The 21,256-nt window shown below is 43.3% G+C and overlaps 1 protein-coding gene across 2 annotated transcripts; it reads right to left on the bottom strand.

Annotated features, from left to right (window-relative positions):
• Nucleotides 1-3,358: 3,358 nt before the first annotated feature.
• Nucleotides 3,359-20,983, bottom strand: HMGCL (3-hydroxy-3-methylglutaryl-CoA lyase). 2 transcript variants are annotated; one of them, XM_032227302.1, is made up of 9 exons: nt 20,858-20,983; nt 14,012-14,095; nt 12,231-12,338; nt 11,074-11,169; nt 9,002-9,150; nt 7,804-7,867; nt 6,313-6,501; nt 5,035-5,160; nt 3,359-4,058 (listed from the first exon to the last, which is right to left on the bottom strand). In XM_032227302.1, the coding sequence occupies exons 1-9, from the start codon at nt 20,966-20,968 to the stop codon at nt 3,957-3,959; spliced, it is 1,029 nt and encodes a 342-aa protein (XP_032083193.1). In that variant the 5' UTR covers nt 20,969-20,983; the 3' UTR covers nt 3,359-3,956. The 2 variants fall into 2 exon arrangements, with proteins under 2 accessions (XP_032083193.1, XP_032083194.1); XM_032227303.1 differs by lacking the exon at nt 20,858-20,983 and adding an exon at nt 17,251-17,341.
• Between the last annotated feature and the right edge of the window lie 273 nt (nt 20,984-21,256).

Here is a 21,256-nt window from a genome sequence, read left to right as displayed (position 1 = left end):
GGTGCAATGCTTCGACTGTGGGCAAAACCAAAGCCAAGTAGTCTGAGCAAAATGGTGAGATTAGTCTTTATTTAATTATCACATACTTTTATTTATTAATTAAATTTCTATACTGCCCATTTCACCTAAGGGACTCTGGGTCAGGAATAGGCAACTATGGCCCTTTTATAACACGTCGACTTCAATTCTGCAGAGGTTTTTTATATTATTTATGAAGATTTTTATTAGATAAACATTAAAAACATTGGACATAGTGCGACATTTCTGGCATAAACGTTTCCATATAGTGATTAGATCTTACAACAATTACATTTTATATCCATTACATAAGGTGTGTGTAGTCAATCAGATTACCTGTCCGTTGATCCTTTCTTATATATAATTACTAATCATACAAATACATATCAAATTTCTACATATCACACATTCTTAATTCTGTACAGTTGGTGTCCACAAGTCATCAATGAACTTGCCCATCCCTGCTCTGGGTGGTTTGTTAGGACGCAGTGGTTAGAATGTAATACTGCAAGGCTCCTGTCAGCAGTTCAATTCTGTCTTCATCCTTCTAAGGTCTGTAAAACGAGGACTCAGATTGTTGGGGGAAATGTGCCGACTCTGTAAACCATTTAGAGAGGGCTGTAAAGCTCTATGAAGCTGTATATAAGTCTAAGTGCTATTGCTGTTGTTACTCTCTTGCTAGAAGCAATTTCAGCATTTGGCTTGTGTAGTGTGACACTTGGAATCTACCGTATTTTTCAGAGTATGATGCACCTTTTTCCCTCAAAAAAAAGGCTGAAAATCTGGGTGCGTCTTATACACTGAATACAGCATTTTTTGCCTCCTGAAACCCTGCCCCCTCCCCCCAAATGGCCATGCATAGCCTTTAGGAAGCTTTCGGAGAGCTTCTGGAGGCTGGGGAGGGCAGAAATGAGTGAAAAATGGGCCATTTTCTGCTCAATTTTGCCATCCCCAGCCCCCAGGAGTACTCTATAAGCCTCCTAATGCCCTTTTTTGACAAAACAAACTGGCCCATTTTTGTGAAAAACAGGCTGTTTTTTGCTCATTTTTGGCCTCCGCATCCCCCAGGAACACTCTGCAAGCCTCCTCAGGGCTATTTATGCCCTTTTTTGAAAAAAAACAAACAAGCCCATTTTCACGAAAAACAGGCCGTTTTTGGGAGGCTTGCAGATTGTAAAAACTTTTTTTTAATTTTCCTCTTCAAAACCATGGTGCATCTTATGCTCCAGTGCAGCTTATATTCTGAAAAATACGGTAGTTACCCATATTTTTCAGAGTATAAGACACCTTTTTCCCTCAAAAAAGAGGGTGAAAATCTGGGTGGGTCTTATACACTGAATACAGCATTTTGGGCCTACCGAAACCCTGCCCCCGTTGTAAAATGGACTTGCAGAGGGTTTGGGAGGCTTGCAAAGTGCTCCTGGGGGCTGGGAAGGGCAAAAATGAGCAGAAAATGGACTGTTTTGCCACTCCAGCCCCAAGTAGCACTCTAAGAGCCTCCCAAAGCTCTGCATGCCCCCCCTTTTTTTGCAAAAACCGGGCCGTTTTTGCTCGGTTTTGGCCCCAGAAGCTTTCTACAAGCCTCCCAAAGCTCTGCATGCCCCCCCTTTTTTTTTTTGCAAAAAATGAGGCATGCAGAGGATTTGGGAGGCCTGCAGAGTGCAAAAACTTTTTAAAAAAATTTACATCTTCAAAATCATGGTGCGTCTCATACTCCGGTGCGTCTTATAGTCCGAAAAATATGGTATTTATAATCCTGGTTGTCGACTAACCACAACTTTGTCACCATAAATCTTAAGGACTTGACTTTAGACTGCTCGACTTGGAAAATGCCTTTTCCAGAGAAGTCTTATTTACAATTAATTGCTGTTTCACCCATCTTGTTGTTTGGATTTATAGAAGCATGTTTTCTCCTTAACACTACATGACTACAAATCTGAAAGGGTATTTAAAACAAGCCAGGATGCAAAACCTGGCTTTATTCTGGCTCTCGAGCTGTTGTCTTCATCACATCTTTTAATTCCTTAGCCTTTTAAACAAATCTTCCCTAAGCTGGAAGTATGTTCAAATATCAACATGGCCAGTGTTGGGAGCAATAACAATGACAATTACTTTATCTTCAGAAAAGAAGTTTGTATAATTATTATTTTTAGAAATGACATGCCCTAATTTAAATGTTTCCTTGTTTAAATCACCTAAAACCATTTGGATAGGTTCAAATCACAGTGAACTTTTGGAGTATACTGCCGCCTAGTGGCCATGTCTTTAAATAACAACTCTGTATTTTTGACAGGTAGTTCTTGACTTGTTTAGTGACCATTCGAAGTTACAGCAGCACTGAAAAAAGTGCCTAATGCCTGCTGGTGATCAAAATTTGAGTTCTTGGCAACTGGCATGCAATTATGACAGTTGCAGCATCCCAAGAATATATAAGCACCATTTGTAACTTTCCCAGTTGGCTATCAAGTAAAGTCAAAAGGGAAGCCAGCTGGAATTTAGAATGGTTGGGGCAAAAAAATGTGGGGGAAGAAAACACTTTATTCTTGTTTAGGCTCTGGGCAAAGGTGATACCATCAGTGGCTAAGTCAGGGCTGTTCAACTTTGACCACTTTTAAGACTTGTGAACTTCAACTCCCAGAATTCCCCAGCCAGCATGGCCAAGGTTGGACACCCTTGTTAACATCCAGCTCAGACAAGGAAATATCCAGAAGCGCCCCAGGCGCATAGAGCTTCGGTCTGGGACCTTATTTATCTTCATGTGTAAGACCTGGGCTGGACCCCAAGATCGATCCCCCCCAAAAGTAGTGCTAAAGTGCAAAGTTCAATGACAGGAGTAGCCCCAAATTGCGAGGTTGAAAGTCCAGCAACAAGTTAATCAGTGCCAAGCAAATCCAAGACGCGCTTGGTCAGTCGGTCATAAGTGGACAGACCACTCGCAAAATTGCTAGAAACATTTGCAAACATCAGTCCTGTCACTCGGAAACTCTGAACCACAGTTGTTAAGTGAATCACTGCAGGTGTTAATTTAGTAACCAAGTTGTAAAGTGAATCTGGCTTCCCCATTGACTGTGTCAGGACGCAAAAGGTGGTCACATGACTCTGGGATCATAAATTCATACCAGTTGCCAAGCCTCTGAATTTTGATCACGTGACCATGGGAGGCTGCAATGGCCATAAATGTGAAAAACGGTCATAAGTCACTTTTTTGCCGTTGCAACTTTGGTCATTAAATGAATGGTTCTAAGTTGAGGGCTACCAACTGCATGATTGCCTCTGACTACTCCTTGATTCCCTTGGGCAGAACATTAGCACAAATCAAATGGCACAAATAACATTCAAACCCAGAGTAAAAATATTTTATTTTTATTTTTAGAGAAATCCCAGCGTACGTTTTCTTGCTTCAATGTTTGACAAGGACCACTAGACCGGTGTTTCTCAACTTTGGCCACTTTTAAGATGTGTGGACTTCAACTCCCAGAATTCCCCAGGACCACTGCATCTAAAAAGGATCATAATGATCCAAGAGCTTATGAAAAGGGAAGCTTGCCCTGACAGTTAAAACCTTTAGAAAGCCCAGCACTGGAGAGACAGTGGAGGTGCTGGGCAGTGTGAATGGCCCTAGGTACAAAACAGATTTCAGGCACAAGAGACCCAAGTCAAAAATAAGGACAAGAACAATACATTTTCTCCTTAAAACAATTGCAACATCCATCTTCAAATACATCCAACCTGCTTGATAGGCAGATGCGGTGTTCTACAGTCTTTTAATGTCTTCTTCCTCTTAGTGTAAAATCCAGCAGTTTCATCTTCTTGTCTTTTTAATTCCGAGTCATTGGATAGTGCTTAAATAAAGTTGGGGGGACAAATGGTAACAAGGCAGTTTCCAGACTGTCATGCAGTTTTGATCCCAGCAAGTCCAGGAAAGGCACTGGTCTACTTCACAATTTGCAGGTGGCCTGTGCGACTTTTGAACTGGTCTTCCGGTTCAGCATCTTGCAGATGAAAGTGCCTGCTTCAAGGACCTTTGATAGATCCACACCCTTGATAGGTAAAAAGAGGGGGGGGGGGGAAGGCAGCTGTTTATTTTGCATCCACAAAGCTATAAAAGATAGTCCTCAACTTCCAACCACACCTGAACCCAAAAGTTCTGCTGCTAAGCAAGACGGTTAAGTGAATTTTGCCCCATTTTACGACCTTTCTTGCCACAGTTGTTAAGTGAATCGCTGCAGCTGTTAAGTGAATCTGGCTGGCTTCCCCATTCACTTTGTCAGAATGTCACAAAAGGTGAGATCACGTCACCCTGGGACACTGCAACCGTCATAAACATGAACCACTTGCCAAGTGTCCGAATTTTGATCATCGGACCACAAAGAGGCTGCAACAGTTGTAAGTGTGAAAAATGGTCATGTCACTTTTCCAGTGTCACTGTAACTTTGAATGGTCACTAAATGAACTGTTGTAAGTCAAGGACTATCTGTATAATATTCTGCCAATATTCTGTTTCATGTGGCTTAGAACTATTTGCAGAAACATCCAAAACACTCAAATGCAAAATCTTTTGAAGACAAAAGGCTGCCAGGCTAATATTTGCAAAACTTGGCAAGGAGTCTCAAGAATCATGAAACAATTAAGCAAACTAATTGTCTCCTGCAAATTCCACTCCCCTTTTGCTCCTCTTTTATTTCCTCTGGGAGGGGCCATTCATTGTCCATCTGTGGCCTTACTCCCAAGTTGACCCCTGTTCTTTAGCTCTTTCCTTCATCTGGCAACTCTGCACATGCGCACACTGGGAACAGGCTCCAGCTGTTCATCTGCCTCATTGCTGTCTGACTCTGAAGGCAGCTGATAACTGTCAGACGGCCCTGGCCCCCTCTCTGCCTCCGACTCAGAGCCCTCATCCGAGCCTTCCCCAGACTCCAGGACTCGCCCAAGTTCCTCCCCAACCTCCTCACTGTCCGAAAGTGCTGTCAGCTCCGCCGGCCACTGGTGGGCCACAACACTCAGCTTCTCACTTACTGTATGAATCCCAAGGCCATGCAGCATGTACACCATGTCTTCTGTTGCCACATTCCCTGATGCTCCCTGAGCATAAGGACAGCCTCCAAGGCCAGCAACCGATGAATCGACTACATTCACACCCATCTGCAAACAGAAATAGAACCCTTTAAGAATGGTTTGCAATCATAATCTATTGTGAGAAATTACAGCTTAGGAACTGAGCAAGCCTTTGAAGATCCAAATAAGGTTTCTCTTCTCTCACTCTCTCTTTTTTTGAAAAATATATATTATTTACTCTGTTTCCCCTAAGATAAGTCCTCCCCAGATAATAAGCCCAATCGGGCTTTTGAGCCCATGCACTAAAATAAGACCTCCTCACAAAATACACCCCCCAAAAAATATTGCAACACAGCAGCAGCCACGAGGTGACCACGCTCGCCGTGTCCTGCACCTCAAAAATAATAAGACCTCCCCGAAAATAAGGCCAAGTGCTTCAAAGTCAAAAGGTCAAAAGAAAATAAGACCCTATCTTATTTTCGGGGAAATACAGTAGTACATAGACTTATATACCACCCTAAAGTGCTTTACAGCACTCTCTGGGTGGTTTAAAATGTCAGCACATTGCCCCCACAATCTGGGTCCTCATTTTATTGACCTCAGAAGAATGGAAAGCTGAGTGAACCTTGAGCCAGTCAGGATCGAACTCAAGGCTGTGGGCAAAGTTTGCCTGCAATACTGCATTCTCTTTTATATGTATGCCTTCTTTACCAATATTCTCATTCACAGGACCTGCCTAATGCTCAGATTTGATTTAGAGAAAGTAAGTGGTGAGCAAACTGGTTTCATTTTATTACAGGTGGTCCTCGACATATGACCGTAATGCTCAGATATTGTTAACAAGTCATAAAATGCAGTCTCATGACTGTGGTATGCAGCAAATGTGAGTTTTGTTGCTGAGCATCTGGTTCGGTTACATGATTGCAAAGGGGGCCCAACTGCTGGAACTTTGAATCTACGTTTGTAGGAGATGACGTGGCCCGGGAGGTCAAATGCGTCATCACTCTAGAGTCCATTCGTGCCAAGAGATCTAAGTCCAGGCCTACCTGAATTCCTTTCTATTCTTATCTCCCACTAATTTCCCTTGACTGTTAGTAGTTCAGGTTCTTGTAGAGAACATAAGCTTGCAATAAACCTTGGACTTCTGATTTTCCACCCCTGACGACGTCATTTTTTGTGTCAGTCATAAGTCAAGGACTACGTCTAAAGGTTGCTTTAAAGACTGAGGGGGAAACTCACCTGTAGTGCGACTAGTGTATTGGCAAGAGCTTGTCCGTAAGTGTCGTGGCAGTGGACAGCAAGAGCTTCAACGGGCACCTCTTTCATGACTGCCGAAAGCATCTCCTTCATGTTGCCTGGGGTCCCCACGCCAATGGTGTCGCCAAGGGAAATCTCATAGCACCCCATCGCGTACATTTTCTTTGACACCTGTCACATAAAAACAGGTGCTTTTAAATAAAATTGTAGCTTCTTATTGTTTTTCTTTGGTTGAAAATTCAACACACAATTATATAATCAGGATGGATTCATCTTCAGGATTTTCTTTCCCTGGAAAAGGTGAGTGACTCTGTTGCATTTCCTCCTCTGTTAATTTTTCCCTGCCGCTATTAAATGCTCTGCTTTGGATGCTCAATCCGGTTTGCCCTCATTATCTTGCCATAATAGCTGCAAATGGCAGGTAAATATTAGAACTTCGGGTTGAGCCAAATGTGTTTTTTCCCCCCCAAAAGGCAACTGGACTTCCTTGGGTGTTTTCTTTGAAAACATTTTGCTTCTCATGCAAGAAGCTTCTTCAGTTCTTGGATGAGGAGTGAACTGTCTTCCAAGAAAACTCCAAGAAAGTCCAGTTGCCTTTTTGGAAAAAAAACACCTTTGTGACAACTATGACAGGGGATGATTGAGAATCTCCATAGAGCAGTGATGGCGAACCTTTTCGGCACCGAATGCCTAAACTGCAACCCAAAACCCACTTAGCGCAAAGTGCCAACACGACAATTTAACCTGAATAATGAGGTTTTACTACCAAAAATAATGATAAACAAGGCAGAATTCAACTAATTGTTCTAAGAAAAACGTTATAAATGCACTTTTATGCCCCTTCATTTTTTTCTGCTTTTGAAATATTATATTTAACAACAAAAAGAAAAACTTTTGTAATATCATTTCTCTTTCCCTCCTTCTCTTTTCCTCCCTCCCTCTCCACCCCCATCCCCCCGCTGAGAGAAACACGATGGATCTGGGCTGAAGCAACGCCACCCGTGCCCACAGAGAGGGCTCCAAGTGCCACCTCTGGCACGCGTGTCATAGCTTCTCCACCACTGTCACACTGTCATAGAGGCTCCCAGGTTGAGCCTCTCAAGTGAGGCCGAGAACAAAAACTGTTTGCGGAATCCATAGCACAAGTACGACTGAGATCATGAAGATTGCAATCAGTGATGGCGAACCTTTTTCTTATGGCGTGCCAAAATTGTCCCACAGGGAGTGTGTGCACGCGTGTTCCGGTTTGGGCATTCAGGTGCTGAAATGTTTCTCCCTCACTTCTCTAATCTATGGTCTCTCGTGTCCTTGCAATGACATCAGAACAGAAGGCAAATCCTACTCAGTCAGTGGGTCAATACACGAGTGGTGAAATTCTCTCTTCTCAAAGGCTTATCTTTGTTTTTTGCAAAAGGTAGGATTTCGTTTACAAAAAAGAACACCTCTTCTGAGCAGCTGACGCCACGAACTCACCTCTGCCACTTTAGCGGGAGAAATCTTTCCTTCATAAGGGCAGCCAAGAACGCAGGAGACGTAGCTGCATGGAGAAGGGAAGAAAATGCAATGTTGTCATGTAAAATCATGGGAGATCGGTTAATGAAAGTTAGCAGCCCCTGCCTCCCTTGGGTCCAGTCACGAGAGATCTATCCATAACATACCTTATTTTTCACACTATAGGACGGACATCTCCACTCACTCCGCCCCAAAGTGGTTGAAAATGCCTGTATGTCTTATAGAGTGAATGTTGCCGAAACTCCATCCACCCGCTGGCCCCCACCCTTCCGCCTCTGCCTCCCAGCAATTTGCCTCCTTGCAGCAAACAGCCTGGTCAGCTTCAGCACAGCCTAGTTTAGCATGAGCAGCTGATTGGCGGTTGGATCGGCCTCCCGGAATAGCTACAATCAGCTGTTCCAGGCCGCACCTATCACCGCCTCCGTGCACCCCATTTTTGGTCTCCGAGTGTCTGTTTTCAGCCTCTACCTGTCCCTTTCTCAGCTCGGAGGCGCAGAGGCCCAAAATGGGATGTGTGGAGGCGGTGATATGAGGCAGCAGTGATAGGTGGTGGCAATCTCCGCAACCTGGAATAGCTGATTGGCGCAACTCCAGGCGGCTGATCCAACCGCCAATCAGCTGCTCGTGCTAAATTAGGCTGTGCTTAAGCTGACCAAACTGTTTGCTGCAAGGAGGCAAATTGCTGGGATGCAGATTTTTTTTTTCTTGTTTTCCTCCTCAAAAGCTAGGTGCATCCTATACTTTGGAGCGTCTTACAGTCTGAAAAATACGGTGATACTTTTTTGATGGGGGGGGGACAGAATCAATATTACCTCTTCCCACAATTACTATTACAAAGGGAAGTTACCAGGTCGTGTAAGTTTTTTTTTTTTTTTAAACATCTACAGAGGAGAAGGAGACTTTTTATTATCATGAGGACTAACTGCTATAAATAGAACTTTCAATTTGGGAGTTGCAGGCTGAAAACATTTGAAGAGTGCCAGATTGGGGGAAGACTGAGCTAAAAGAAACATTTTTGTGTTTTCTGGAAAGGATGCTGGATCGTCTCCGGCTTAGATCCCTCTTTCTTCCATGTCTCAGCCTTCCTTTCTCCTCCTCATAGGCTACACATAAGGATGCTTGTTCATCACTCAAATCAGCCTGCGGTGCTAATATTTACCCTCGGACTGGAATACTGGCTTCTTTTGATGCCCGCAGAACGTCGCTAAACCTTTGCAGGCTCTCCTCTATGGAACAGTTGATGTTCTTTTTTGTGAAAAGCTCGGAGGCTGCCCCGAAGATTGACACCTCCTTGGCTCCGGCTGTCACCTACCAACAACATAAAAAAGAGCTTAGATATTATACATTTCTCTCTTCAGAAAAGCATAGCCCTTGTTCCTTCCCTCACAACGAATTTATCTATTATTTACTCATTAGATTTTTATCCCACCTTTATTGCTTTCATAAGTATCAGGAACAAGGAATCAGAACAACTCCCTGAGCTGTTCAAAGTTACTTCTTCATTGTTGCAATGCCTATTTACAGGAATCTTGCCAGATGCTCTTGGGGTTAGTCAGATAAGGTTTCAGAGATACCGGAGGTGTCAGGCCTGCACCGCTTCCTGCTGTGCGAGGACTCTAAGCTCAGCCCCCACTTCACTCCTCCCCCCCTCCCCATGCTAGCTGGAGATTCCACCACAAGATAACAAACGTACCTAATACTCCCTTCCTCCTGTTTTTCCCACTGCAATAACCCTATGAATCAGTTGGCTGGGAGTGTAACTGGCCAAGGTCACCAAGCCAACTGTTGACTGAGGCTTCCCAAGAGCCTGAAGCAAAAAACCCTTTTATTAATTTACTGTGAATTCTGCTCATTCACATCCAGCAAAGTCTTTCAAGGGATGATTTACAGTCACAGACCTTCTCTGGCTTGGAGAGCTGACAGGCCGATATCTGCAAAACTTGCCAAGGAGCCTCGGAGGGTCATGAACCAATTAAGGGAACTAACTGTCTCCTGCAAACTACACTCTCCTTTTGCTCCTCTTTTATTTCCTCTGGGAGGGGCCATTCATCGTCCACCTGTGGCCTTACTCCCAAGTCGACCCCTGTTCTTTATCTGTTCCCTTCGTCTGGCAACTCTGCACATGCGCACACTGGGAACAGGCTCCAGCTGTTCATCTGCCTCATTGATGTCTGACTCTGAAGGTAGCTGATAACTGTCAGATGGCTCTGGCCTCCTCTCTGCCTCCGACACAGAGCCCTCATCAGAGCCTTCCCCAGACTCCAGGACTGGCCCATCTTCCTCCCCAACCTCCTCACTGTCCGAATCTGCTGCGAATTCTGCTGGTGGGACACACCACCAACTTGCTGAGAAACAAACTGTTCCAGACAACTACTTCCTCAAAACACAGGGAAGCAGATACTCTGGATGAGAAACCAGAAATGCAGTGCCAAAGCAGCAAATGGGAGAGCCAGCTGTAGCACTTCAGCCTAGGCTAATGATGTGCCTGGCTTAAGATATGGATCTGCTTTTTCTTTTTAAAATAATTTTGATTGAATGTTTTAATCTTTGAAAACAGAAAGAAAACCTCCACAAGAACAAACAAAACACAAAACATACATAACAATATAAAGTAATTATACAGCCCTCTGTATCAGCTTTCCTGTTTGGCTTTTATAATTCTCCATTCTGCATTGCCTTCCTATTGCTTTATTGGATCTGCTTTTTCAATTCAGACAGAGAAGATAGATAGATATTCCTCAACTTACGACTGGTTGCTTGGTGACCATTTGAACTTCTGATGGACCTAACTGGGAGGTGCTTGCGACCTGGATTCAAAGTTCTGACGGGAGGGAGGGAATAATGAGGGGATCCCCCATTGTCATATAACCGCCCTTTGGATGTGCTTAGCAACCAGGCCATATTTACAGCTATTAGCAGGGACCTTTGTTCATGTGACCACAATTTAAGACAGTTTTGTTGAAAACCGGCACTTTTACTTCCGATGTTCAGTAAATCTGGCCTGTAGCAAACCATGGATTTGCTTAACAACCACCAGAGAAAAGATGGCAAGATTGTCACCACTTACGACCATAATGGGAAGGCTCCCTTATGGTCATTACCTGAGGACTTCCTGTGCCTATCAAAGAGCACTGTGAGAGATGAGTTCAAAAGGTCTTATAGCTCCACTCATTAGTACCTTCCCTACTAGCGCAAGGGCCTAGGAGCTTTTCGACTGCAGATTTCTCTTACCGCTGCTTCAAATCCCTTGAGGTTCGGCGTGAGAACGGGGTAGCTGACCCCAGAGACCTTCCTGATGCCTTGCATAACTTCTGTGTGGTCAGCCATCTAGGTACCAAAAGGAAGAACAAAGAGCAGGCTTAAATTCCTCAGAAATAATCCTGCCACATGCAGTACTAGAATAGAATAACAAGAGTTGGAAGGGACCTTGGAGGTCTTCTAGTCCAACCCCCCCAGGTAGGAAACCCTACACCACTTCAGACAAATGGTTATCCAACATCTTCTTAAAAACTTCCAGTGTTGGAGCATTCACAACTTCTGGAGGCAACTTTGTTCCATTGATTAATTGTTCTAACTGTCAGGGAATTTCTCCTTAGTTCTAAGTTGCTTCTCTCCTTGATTAGTTTCCACCCATTGCTTCTTTTCCTGCCTTCAGGCACTTTGGAGAATAGTTTGACTCCTCTTCTTTGTGGCAGCCCCTGAGATACTGCTATCATGTCTCCCCTAGTCCTTCTTTTCATTTTTTACACCGTGGCGACTAAAACTGAATGCAGTATTCCAAGTGTGGTCTTACAAAGGCATTATAAAGTGGTATTAACACTTGACATGATCTTGATTCTATCCCTCTGTTTATGCAGCCTAGAACTGTGTTGGGTTTTTTGGCAGCTGCTGCACACGGCTGGCTCCTATTTAAATGGTGTCTACTAGGACTCCGAGATCCCTCTCACGGTTACTACTATTGAGCAAGGTACCACATATACTGTACCTGTGCATTTTATTTTTCTTGCCTAAATGAGATGACTAGTCACCCTTTGTAAAAGGAGAACAGGAATGTCCAACCTTGGCAACTTTAAGTCTTGTGGACTTCAATTCCCAGAATTCTGGGAGTTGAAATCCACAAGTCTTAAAAGTTGCTAAGGTTCAACGTTCCTGGTGTAGAACACCTCCAAGCCCTTTGATTCAGCATTTACTGCGATTAGCTGGAAAAACATAAATTGTGCCTCTCCTTATGAAAGAAACCAAGCTGAGACATTCATTTATACCAAAGACTAAGCCAAAGACTGTGCTTTAATTAATGTATGTCAAAAAAGCCGAACTAGATCTTGCAAAGGAGCAAAGTAACTGTAGCTTGTGTAGCCAACTCCTTTATGGCCTTTTCCATAACTGACCTGAGGTACCCATTTTGGAGAAACAAAACTGGTGGCTTCTATAACGGAGAGACCCGTCTCTGACAGCATGTTGATTAAATCAATTTTCACCTGGGTGGGAACAATATTCTGAAAAGAGAGAGAAAGACAGAGATTTTCCCTTTAACAGCAATTCCATACCCTATTTTTCCGAAAATAAGCCTTCCCCAGATAAGAAGCCCAATCAGGCTTTTGAGCGCATGCACTAAAATAACCCCCCCCTCCCCCGGCAAAAAATATTGCAACACAGCAGCAGCCATGAGGTGACCACGCTCACCACCTTCTGCACCTCAAAAATAATAAGACCTTCCTGAAAATAAGGCCGAGGGCTTTTGGGGGGGGGAGGTCAAAAGGAAATAAGACTCTTATTTTCAGGGAAACACGGTAATTGTATTTCCTTCTCAACATTTAGTTGTGGCTGAATCACTACATTCTAAAACCCTTTCTGTTTTTTTCTCCTTTGTATCTTCCTTAACTGTGGATTTTTAAAATGAGCCCACAAACCAGCAGGAACACAGAAATAACATACCTATTATAATAAACAGAAACACATTTGCCGGATTTAATTTTGTTGACGTTGTGACATCATTCAGATTTGTAAACACTTCCTTTTCTCAGGTTTGCCAATGCCAGCCAGCCAGCCTTTGAGACTGACCATTGCAAGAAAGCTCCCTACTTGTGATTCTGCATACAGGTAAGTCCCTGACATATGACCACTTATTTAGCAACTGTGCAAAGTTAGAACAGTGCTGAAGTTATGGACTTATGACTGGTCTTTGTATTTATAACCATTGCAGCATCCCCATGATTGCAGTTTGGGTGCTTGGCAACTGACGTGTATTCACAAAAGCTCATGTGATCACGATTTACTTCCCAGTTGGTTTCCAAAAACAAAGTCAATGGGCGAAGCCAGATTTGATTAACAACCACAACAAAAGTGGTTGTAAAATCAGGCATTGGTAAAGGTAAAGGTTCCCCTTGCACATATGTGCTAGTCGTTCCTGACTCTAGAGGGAGGTGCTCATCTCAATTTCAAAGCCGAAGAGCCAGCGCTGTCTGAAGATGACTCCGTGGTCATGTGGCCGGCATGACTAAACGCTGAACGCTGATAACTTCCCACCAAAGATGGTCCCTATTTTTCTACTTGCATTTTTATATGCTTTCGAACTGCTAGGTTGGCAGAAGCTGGGACAAGTAACGGGAGCTCACTCTGTTATGTGGCGCTAGGGATTTGAACTGCTGAACTGCCGACCTTTCAGATCGACAAGATCAGTGTCTTAGCCACTGAGCCACTGCACCCCTTTTAAATCAGGCATAGTCATATGTAAACTCACTTAACAACCTTATTGCTTACGACCAGTATTCAATTTATAACCACAATTGGCAGCAGAATTTCAGTCATAAATTGTTGCAGTCATAAGTTAGAACACTGTGTGGCTGGACCTGATATTTTTTGGCATTTCTATGGCAGTTATTAAGCAAATCACATGGTCATAAGTCCAAACCCACTCTCCCAAATGGGTATTTTTTTATAAACATTGATTTACTGGCACAATCCAGCATATTTCAAGTAATTAAACTGATAGGAATTTTGGGAACATAGACTTGAGGTTGAATTTTTAAGCTATGCCAATACTTTACCTAGGAGAAGAATCAAAATAGCACTGATGTCAAAACATCCATTTTACAAGCATAAAACCACCAAAGCCACTTATTTCAAACTTCAGCCACAGCCCAAACACAGCTTAGCAGAGGTCACTTGCCTTTTCATTCTGCAAACCATCCCGTGGACCGACCTCAACTATTTTCACATGCTTGGGAAATGTTCCAGCTGCTGATAAACTGAGCTGTAAAACAAGGGAAAGAAAAGAATGCCAATTCAGTAGACCATCTAGCATCCTGAGTGTATCAAATGTTAAGAAGAAAAATTATTTTGTGATTCTGCAAGAGATGCAATTTTGCTAGTGATAGTTACGTTAATATTCTTTAACCTTTCAGACTCCAGATGTGTCTGATTATAACTCCTTGAGAATCATGGGATTGTAGTTTGTCTTTAGAAAACATCAGGCCCAGGAAGATCCGATTAGCTGCACAAGGCTGGCACTTATAATTTCAAGCATTTTTTTCCCCCAATTTACTTCTGTTCCTGTATTTTAAAAAATTACCTTGCCCTCCCAACAAAGTCCAAAGCAGCTAAGGCTATTTCATGACTAACCTTTTGGAATACCGATTCCATTCCAATGAATTTTGTTTGCAAAACGATTGTACAGAGTTGGCATCCAATTACAGATGCTTCATTGAGTAGCACTGGCGAGCCCAAGTCACACGTTTGGAAAATAAAAAGTGCCTTGGCACAGCAATAGAGAATCCATTCTGAAGCACAAGGTCCCTGAGGCAGTCTTGGCACATCCAGACAGGGCTGGGAAAGAGCTTTTAGAAATCATGGACTATCACTGCCTCAGATTTCAGGCAAAAGGATCCCAAATCAGGTAGCTTTCTACCTCCCTTAGGATGGCTCTGCCTTGCTTCCTACTACTGTACTGTGATTTGACTTGGTTTCTCCTTTTATATTGCTTCATTTGGGGTGTAATTCACCACTGTCGTAAGACATTCCTGCATGCGGATATTATACACACTTCTTCAATGCAGAATATGGCTGTTGTTTTCAAACATCTGTTTTTGAAAACCACTGTGTTCCAGGGAACTAAAGCTATGCTGCAGGAAACCTCAAAGTTAAAAGTTCATTGTGAAATTGGTGGTAGTTAACAAATCTGCCTATATGTCAACTTTTTTCAGCTATCCTTTCTGGCTACCTCACATCTTCTGATGTGCATTTTTAAGATAGACATAAATATATTATAGGATGCTTTCTTCGTTTAAGACAGGAGTGGGTAATCTGAGGCTCTGTAGCTATCTTTGGTTCCCAAGCCTCAATTTAGTGGCCTCTGAACCCTTCCCTGTGAATTAAAAACTAGCTATGTTTCTGCACATTTTCAGGTATGAAAGACACGAAAAGACATGAAAGAACAAAGCATACAAAAAAACTTCATGAAGCTTATGGGCACAATCAATGCACACCTCCACAAAGCACTGAGGCAGCCATGCCTGCCAAAAAGCTCAATCTGGCTGTTGCAAAGCCTTTCCCAGGTTGTTTGTTCATGAATGTAAACAGGCATTGGAGAGGCAACCTGGGAATGTCCTTGAAGCAGTATAAATGAGTGATTTGGAGAAAGAGGCTCAAAGGTTTGAGTGCTACTGAAGCATGAATATTTAAATCATCATCTCCACCCACATAAAAGTCCTAGCAGAAAGTCCTAACCCTGCATATACAGGTAGTTCTCGACTTACAATTGATTTAGTGACTGTTGAACGTTAAAACAGCATTGAAAAAAGTGACGACTGTTTTTGACACCTATGACTATTGCAGCATCCCAATGGTCACATGATGAAAATTCAGACATTTGGTAACTGACTCATATTTATGACGATTGCAGTTTCCCAGGGTCATATGGTCACCTTTTGCAACCTTCTGACAAGCAAAGTCAGTAGGGAAGCTGGATTCACTTAGCAAATATGTTATCGACAACTGCAATGATTCACTTAACATCTGTGGCAAAGGTCATGAAACGGCGGCAAAACTCAGCTTCTTGCTTCGCAACAGAAATTTTGGGCACAATGGTGGTCATGCTGAGAATGCATAGGCTACATCGTCTGACCCATTTCTTTCCTTTTCAAAATAACAACAACAACAACAACAACAACAAGCACAGTTCCACAAAGTAAAAAGTGGACCATACTTAGCTTAGGATAAGAATGACTCACCCACACTCCCAAAAAACCTAGCCAGCAAACAAATTGGAGTGCATCATGTTATTGTTAGTTGTGAAGTCGTGTCTGACCCATTGTGACCACATGGATAATGTTTGTCCAGGCCTTCCTGTCCTCTACCATCCTCTGGAGTCCATTAAAGCTCATGCCGACTGCTTTGGTGACTGCATCCAACCACCTCCTTCTCTGCTGTCCCCTTCTTCTTTTGCCCCCAGTCTTTCCCAGGCTCTTCTCCAGTGAGTCATTCCTTCTCATTAGAGGGCCAAAGTACTTGAGTTTCCTCTTCAGGATCTGGCCTTCTAAAAGCAATCATTATGAGTGCATCATAAGTCCTGGGAAAAGTTAAAGATACTATTCTTATCCTGCCCATGTTGCAGCCACATATCACAGGTGCATGTGGAATTCACCTCTTTCCCCAGTACTCCCAGCCAAAGTCGAAGGCTCAAAGCTGCAACCGCAGCTCCCTGCTTCAGGCATAACTCACGCATGCACACTCATATCCTAAGGAGGTGTGCACATGTTCTACCCATGTTGTTATTGAGCAGGCTGACTTTTATCCCAAATATCTCGGAACACTTCAGGGCTCGCAGAAACCCATGTCACGACCCAACTTGTTCTGATCCCAGAGTGCAAACAACACAAACCCCCTCTGGCTCAGGCGAAGCTTGGGAGTTTTTCCAAATATTTTGCACTGGCAAATGAATCAAGCAGGTGGGAGTTCTCCCAACACAAATAAAACACAGCCCACAAACCCAACAGCCAACCTTAAACCATAAGTCAGTATCTAAAGCAGAGGTCTTCAAACTTCTCCACTTTAAGACTTGTGGACTTTAACTCCTAGAATTCTGGGAATTGAAGTCCACAAGTCTTAAAACGACCAAGTTTGGGGATCCCTGATCTAAAGCGAATGCTTTGCAAGCTAAGAAACCCAGGCAAGGAGAGACTGCCCTCCAGGTGATCATTATTCTTTGCTGCAACTGCAACTCCCAGAATCCTCTGCCATTCACCCTCTGCGCCAGGGTTGCTGGAAGCTGTAGTCCCCAGCGCGCGCGGAAGCTGCCCTAAGGTCCAAGCCCCGTATGGAGCCTCCTTCCCAGCCACGGCAGCGCTCGAGGCTGCCACCCCGCAGAAGGCCCGGGAGGAGCCGCGCCCGCTGGCCTTTAGGCTCGCTCACCGGCCGCAGCGAAGCCACCAGCCGCGGAAGCCCCCGCTTCAGCACCACCATCGCACCGCGTCCTCTCGCTCCAGGAGGAGGCGCAGGAGAATCACGTGATAGGGCTTGGGCGCGGTCACGTGGCCGCCCGCAGATCAGTGCTTCGAGCCCCCCTCCCTCTATCCCCCTCTCCCTCCCTCCCCCTCTCTTCCCCCCTCCCTCTCTTTCTCCCCCCCCTCCCTCCCCCCCTCTCTCTGTGTCGAGCTACTATGACTCCCATCACCCCCAGCCAGCAAGATTTATGGGACTTGTCACATACTTTAGAATAACAGTGTTGGAAGGGGCCTTGGAGGTCTTCTAGTCCAACCCCCTGCTTAGGCAGGAAACCCTATATACCATTTCAGACAAATGGTTATCCAACCTCTTCTTTTTTTTTTTTTTAAATACGTTTATTTCCATTTCCATTTCATTTCATACAATCACATGTATACTGTGCATGACCGGGGCATATAACATTGAGTAATAAACACAGCCCTCGCTTTCATAGACCATACCCCCCAAAATACAAACCCAATATGCCACCTTGACCCACCATACACCCTACACCTCTTCTTAAAGACTTCCGGTGTTGGAGCATTCACAACTTCTGGTGGCAAGTCATCCCACTGGTTAACTGTTCTAATGACATAATATTTCTCTTTAGTTCTAGGTTGCTTCTCTCCTTGATTATAGTCTCCATCCATTGCTTCTTGTCCAACCTCGGGTGCTTTGGGGAATACTTTGACTCCCTCTTCTTTGTGGCAGCCCCTGAGATATTGGAAGACTGCTATCATGTCTCCCTTAGTCCTTCTTTTCATCAAACTACACATACCCTGTTCCTGCCACCATGTCTTTGGAGATTCTTATCATCCAAGGTCCTAGTTGTCTCAAATTTAATTTTTTATAAAAGAGCACCTTTTGAGACAGTAATGGGAGATATAATCCAAGCCTCAGGGGCCTTCAGTTATTCCCTCTGTGCAACGGAGGTGGGCAAGCTTCACCTACCTAATGCCTGCCTGTTACAAAGAGGACAGGAAGGGAAATGCCTGTGGCGGATGCGCTGTTGGTGAGGTTCAGCTGCAGCCTGCGCAATAGGCAGTGTTTGATTAACAGGGACCTTGTAGGTCATCTAATCCACCCCCCCTCCAAGCAGGAGGCTCTACACCATTTCTGACAGGTGATCAAGCAGCATATTCAGCCTCTCTATTCAAAATGGGCCATGCAGAGTAGTAAGCATGGCAGTTTTTGCTTATCCTAGCCATAGTAGGTCAAATGAAAGGTCAATGGTACTAGGAGTTTCTCTATAGTTAAACATAGCGCTTTATAATATAGTTTAAATGAGGAAACTCAAGGCCTCTTTAGGGACATTTCACTTTTATGCATCTCACATAAGGATCTCAAATTTGTAGGCCTGCTTAAAGGTTACATTTTTGGGGGGGAGCCTGCACAGCCATTTGAATGCACTGCATTTTGAAACATCAGTTCCTGATGCAAAGTGCACCTAAAGAAGCCCCAGGCAGCCTGAGATTTTAAGCATTGGGGGAGGGGGGAGAGAGAGAGAGACTGACTGACTGACTGACTGACTGACTGGAAAACGACTGGAAGTGCTCAAGGACTCAGCAAGAATAACAAGCGTTGGTTGTGTGGACGCAACATCTTTAATTCAAATCTAGCAGTGGCAATTTCGTAAGCTGCTACATTTATGGTTTTTGTGGCTTAACAGAATAGAATAGAATGGAATGGAATTCTTTATTGGCCAAGTGTGATTGGGCACCAAGGAATTTGTCTTTGGTGCAGATGCTCTCAGTCTATATAAGGACAATAAAATACATTCATCACAAATAAAAACATACAACACTTAGTGATAGTCAAGGTTACTAATAAACTATCAAATGGTAATAGTAAACAAAACAATATAAATTGTAAAGATACAAGCAACATGGTTATAGTCATAAGTGGGAAGAGATAAATACTAGGAAGGAAGAGAAGAAGAATAGTAATACAGTATTAGTAAATTATTTGACAGTGTTGTGGGAATTAGTTGTTAAGCAGAGTGATGGCATTTGGGGGAAAAGTTGTCCTTGTGTCTAGTTCTGGTGTACAGTGCCTTATAGTGTCGTTTTTGAGGGCAGAAGTTGAAACAATTTATGTCCAGGATGTGTGGGGTCTGTGGATATTTTCCCAGCCCTCTCAGCTCCCTGCCTTAGTTTATGGGACAGATCCTGGAAATGGGTTAATTTAAGAAACCAGGTTAAACACTCCATAAACAACACTCATGAAGCTCTTAATGTGCTTTTACTCCAGATCTTAACCCACCCTTCCTACCTTTGAGGCTTTGTTTGGTTTACTCCTTTCTTGGTCTCTGCTGAAACCCTTCTACCCTCCAACCTGACACCTACTCTACTCTGGTTTCTATTCTTTTACAACAGCACCAAATTGGTGTGGATTTTTCTGCCACTATGAATTGAATTGCCTGCTTATCTTCTAACAGAGGAAACTGCCAATTCCAGTATTTACATTGTCACCAGCTCTCCAGGATTTTGGGGAGGAGTTTCTTGAGCATCAAACCTGGGATTTCCTAGGTGCAAAGCAGGTGTCCTCTGTATTACCTGTTCTTCCAGCCCACCCAGTATTCCTATAGGACGGTGGTCATCCCTCTTAAATTTATTATGCTACCTCTCTCGCCTCTTAAAACCAACCTTTGCCAGGAAACAGTTTCTGAGCCTACCTATTTCAATTCCCCTTAAATGAAGTTTCAGTCATAATCGTATTGTAATCATTACTCTTGGAGACTTAAATTTTGAATAACTATATTTGAGGTTTAATTACATTCACAGACCAGCCAACGTTTGCTGATCCTTAAACAGCTATGCTGGATTAAACCTGTCTGGTAAGGAATTCTAGGAATTGAAAGTTCACAAATATGGAAAGTGCCTAAATTAGGAATTATATAGAACTGTGGTTTGGTATTATGGTTAAGTGCACTGATCTAGGAAAGACTGAGTTTTACTTACTTACTTACTTTACTTTATTGTCATTGTACATGGTACAACAAAATTAAATGCCATCTTCAGTGTACATTATAACTATAAAAAGACTTCCCTTACACTCAAAAACAGTTGGGTGATTTGGGAGTCAGTCCATACACTCTCCAATGAAAATTCCTGAAATGTTGCCAAGAAAACTACATGAACTATCCATATAATCATCAAGAGTCAAGATTGATATTGGATATTAAAGTTATATCCTTGATTTAAAAGTCTTACTTGAATCCAAGATGGAATTTCATTTTGTTGTACCTTTTTATATCGTTGAATTTAACTACCACCATTCATAAACCTTTGCCATTGTAAATTCTCTTTTGCTTGGAACATTTCTGGTTAATCCAAACCTCTTAGAACCTTTGTTAGAAATCTCCCACTGAACCCCATGGGGATTATCCTTATGCTGGCATGCACAGGATAGTAACTGAAATCTAAGAACCATACCATCTTTCTTTGTTGCACTGTATACCTGTTGCAGCAATTTAGATAATTCTACTCTCATTTTGGTAGTATTGGGGGGCAAAAAATAAAAATAAATCACATACCTGCCCTATCAAGCTTCCTCTTCGTAAAGGCCCCATTTGGCACTCTGGTGCTTCTTGCTCACTGAGAGGTGTAGCTTGTGCTGTAGACCTGGAGAAGTGTCCTAAGCACATTTATACCATTAAATCAACAAGAGAAGATGGCTTGGAAACAGACCCATTGTTTGTTTTGGCTCTTGAAAGCAATATCCCCTTCCATGAAGAGAAGCGTATCCTTATTCTCTCTCTCCCAGGGTTCAACAATAATTGTGCTTCATTGCCAAGGCCACATCCTTCACGTGTACATAAAGCACGTGTCAACACCGTGGCTCTTCACGGTGGTGCAAGGGGCATTCTGTGCCAAGCCCCATTTGCCAATGCTCTAAATTGCCTGAATTGCTGTTGTCTCGGGTTTTCACAAAT

Source organism: Thamnophis elegans, chromosome 12 (assembly GCF_009769535.1).
Source record: "Thamnophis elegans isolate rThaEle1 chromosome 12, rThaEle1.pri, whole genome shotgun sequence".
NCBI lineage: Eukaryota > Metazoa > Chordata > Lepidosauria > Squamata > Colubridae > Thamnophis > Thamnophis elegans.
The sequence above is the reverse complement of the archived record's forward strand: the minus strand, read 5'-3'. Positions and strand labels throughout refer to the sequence as shown.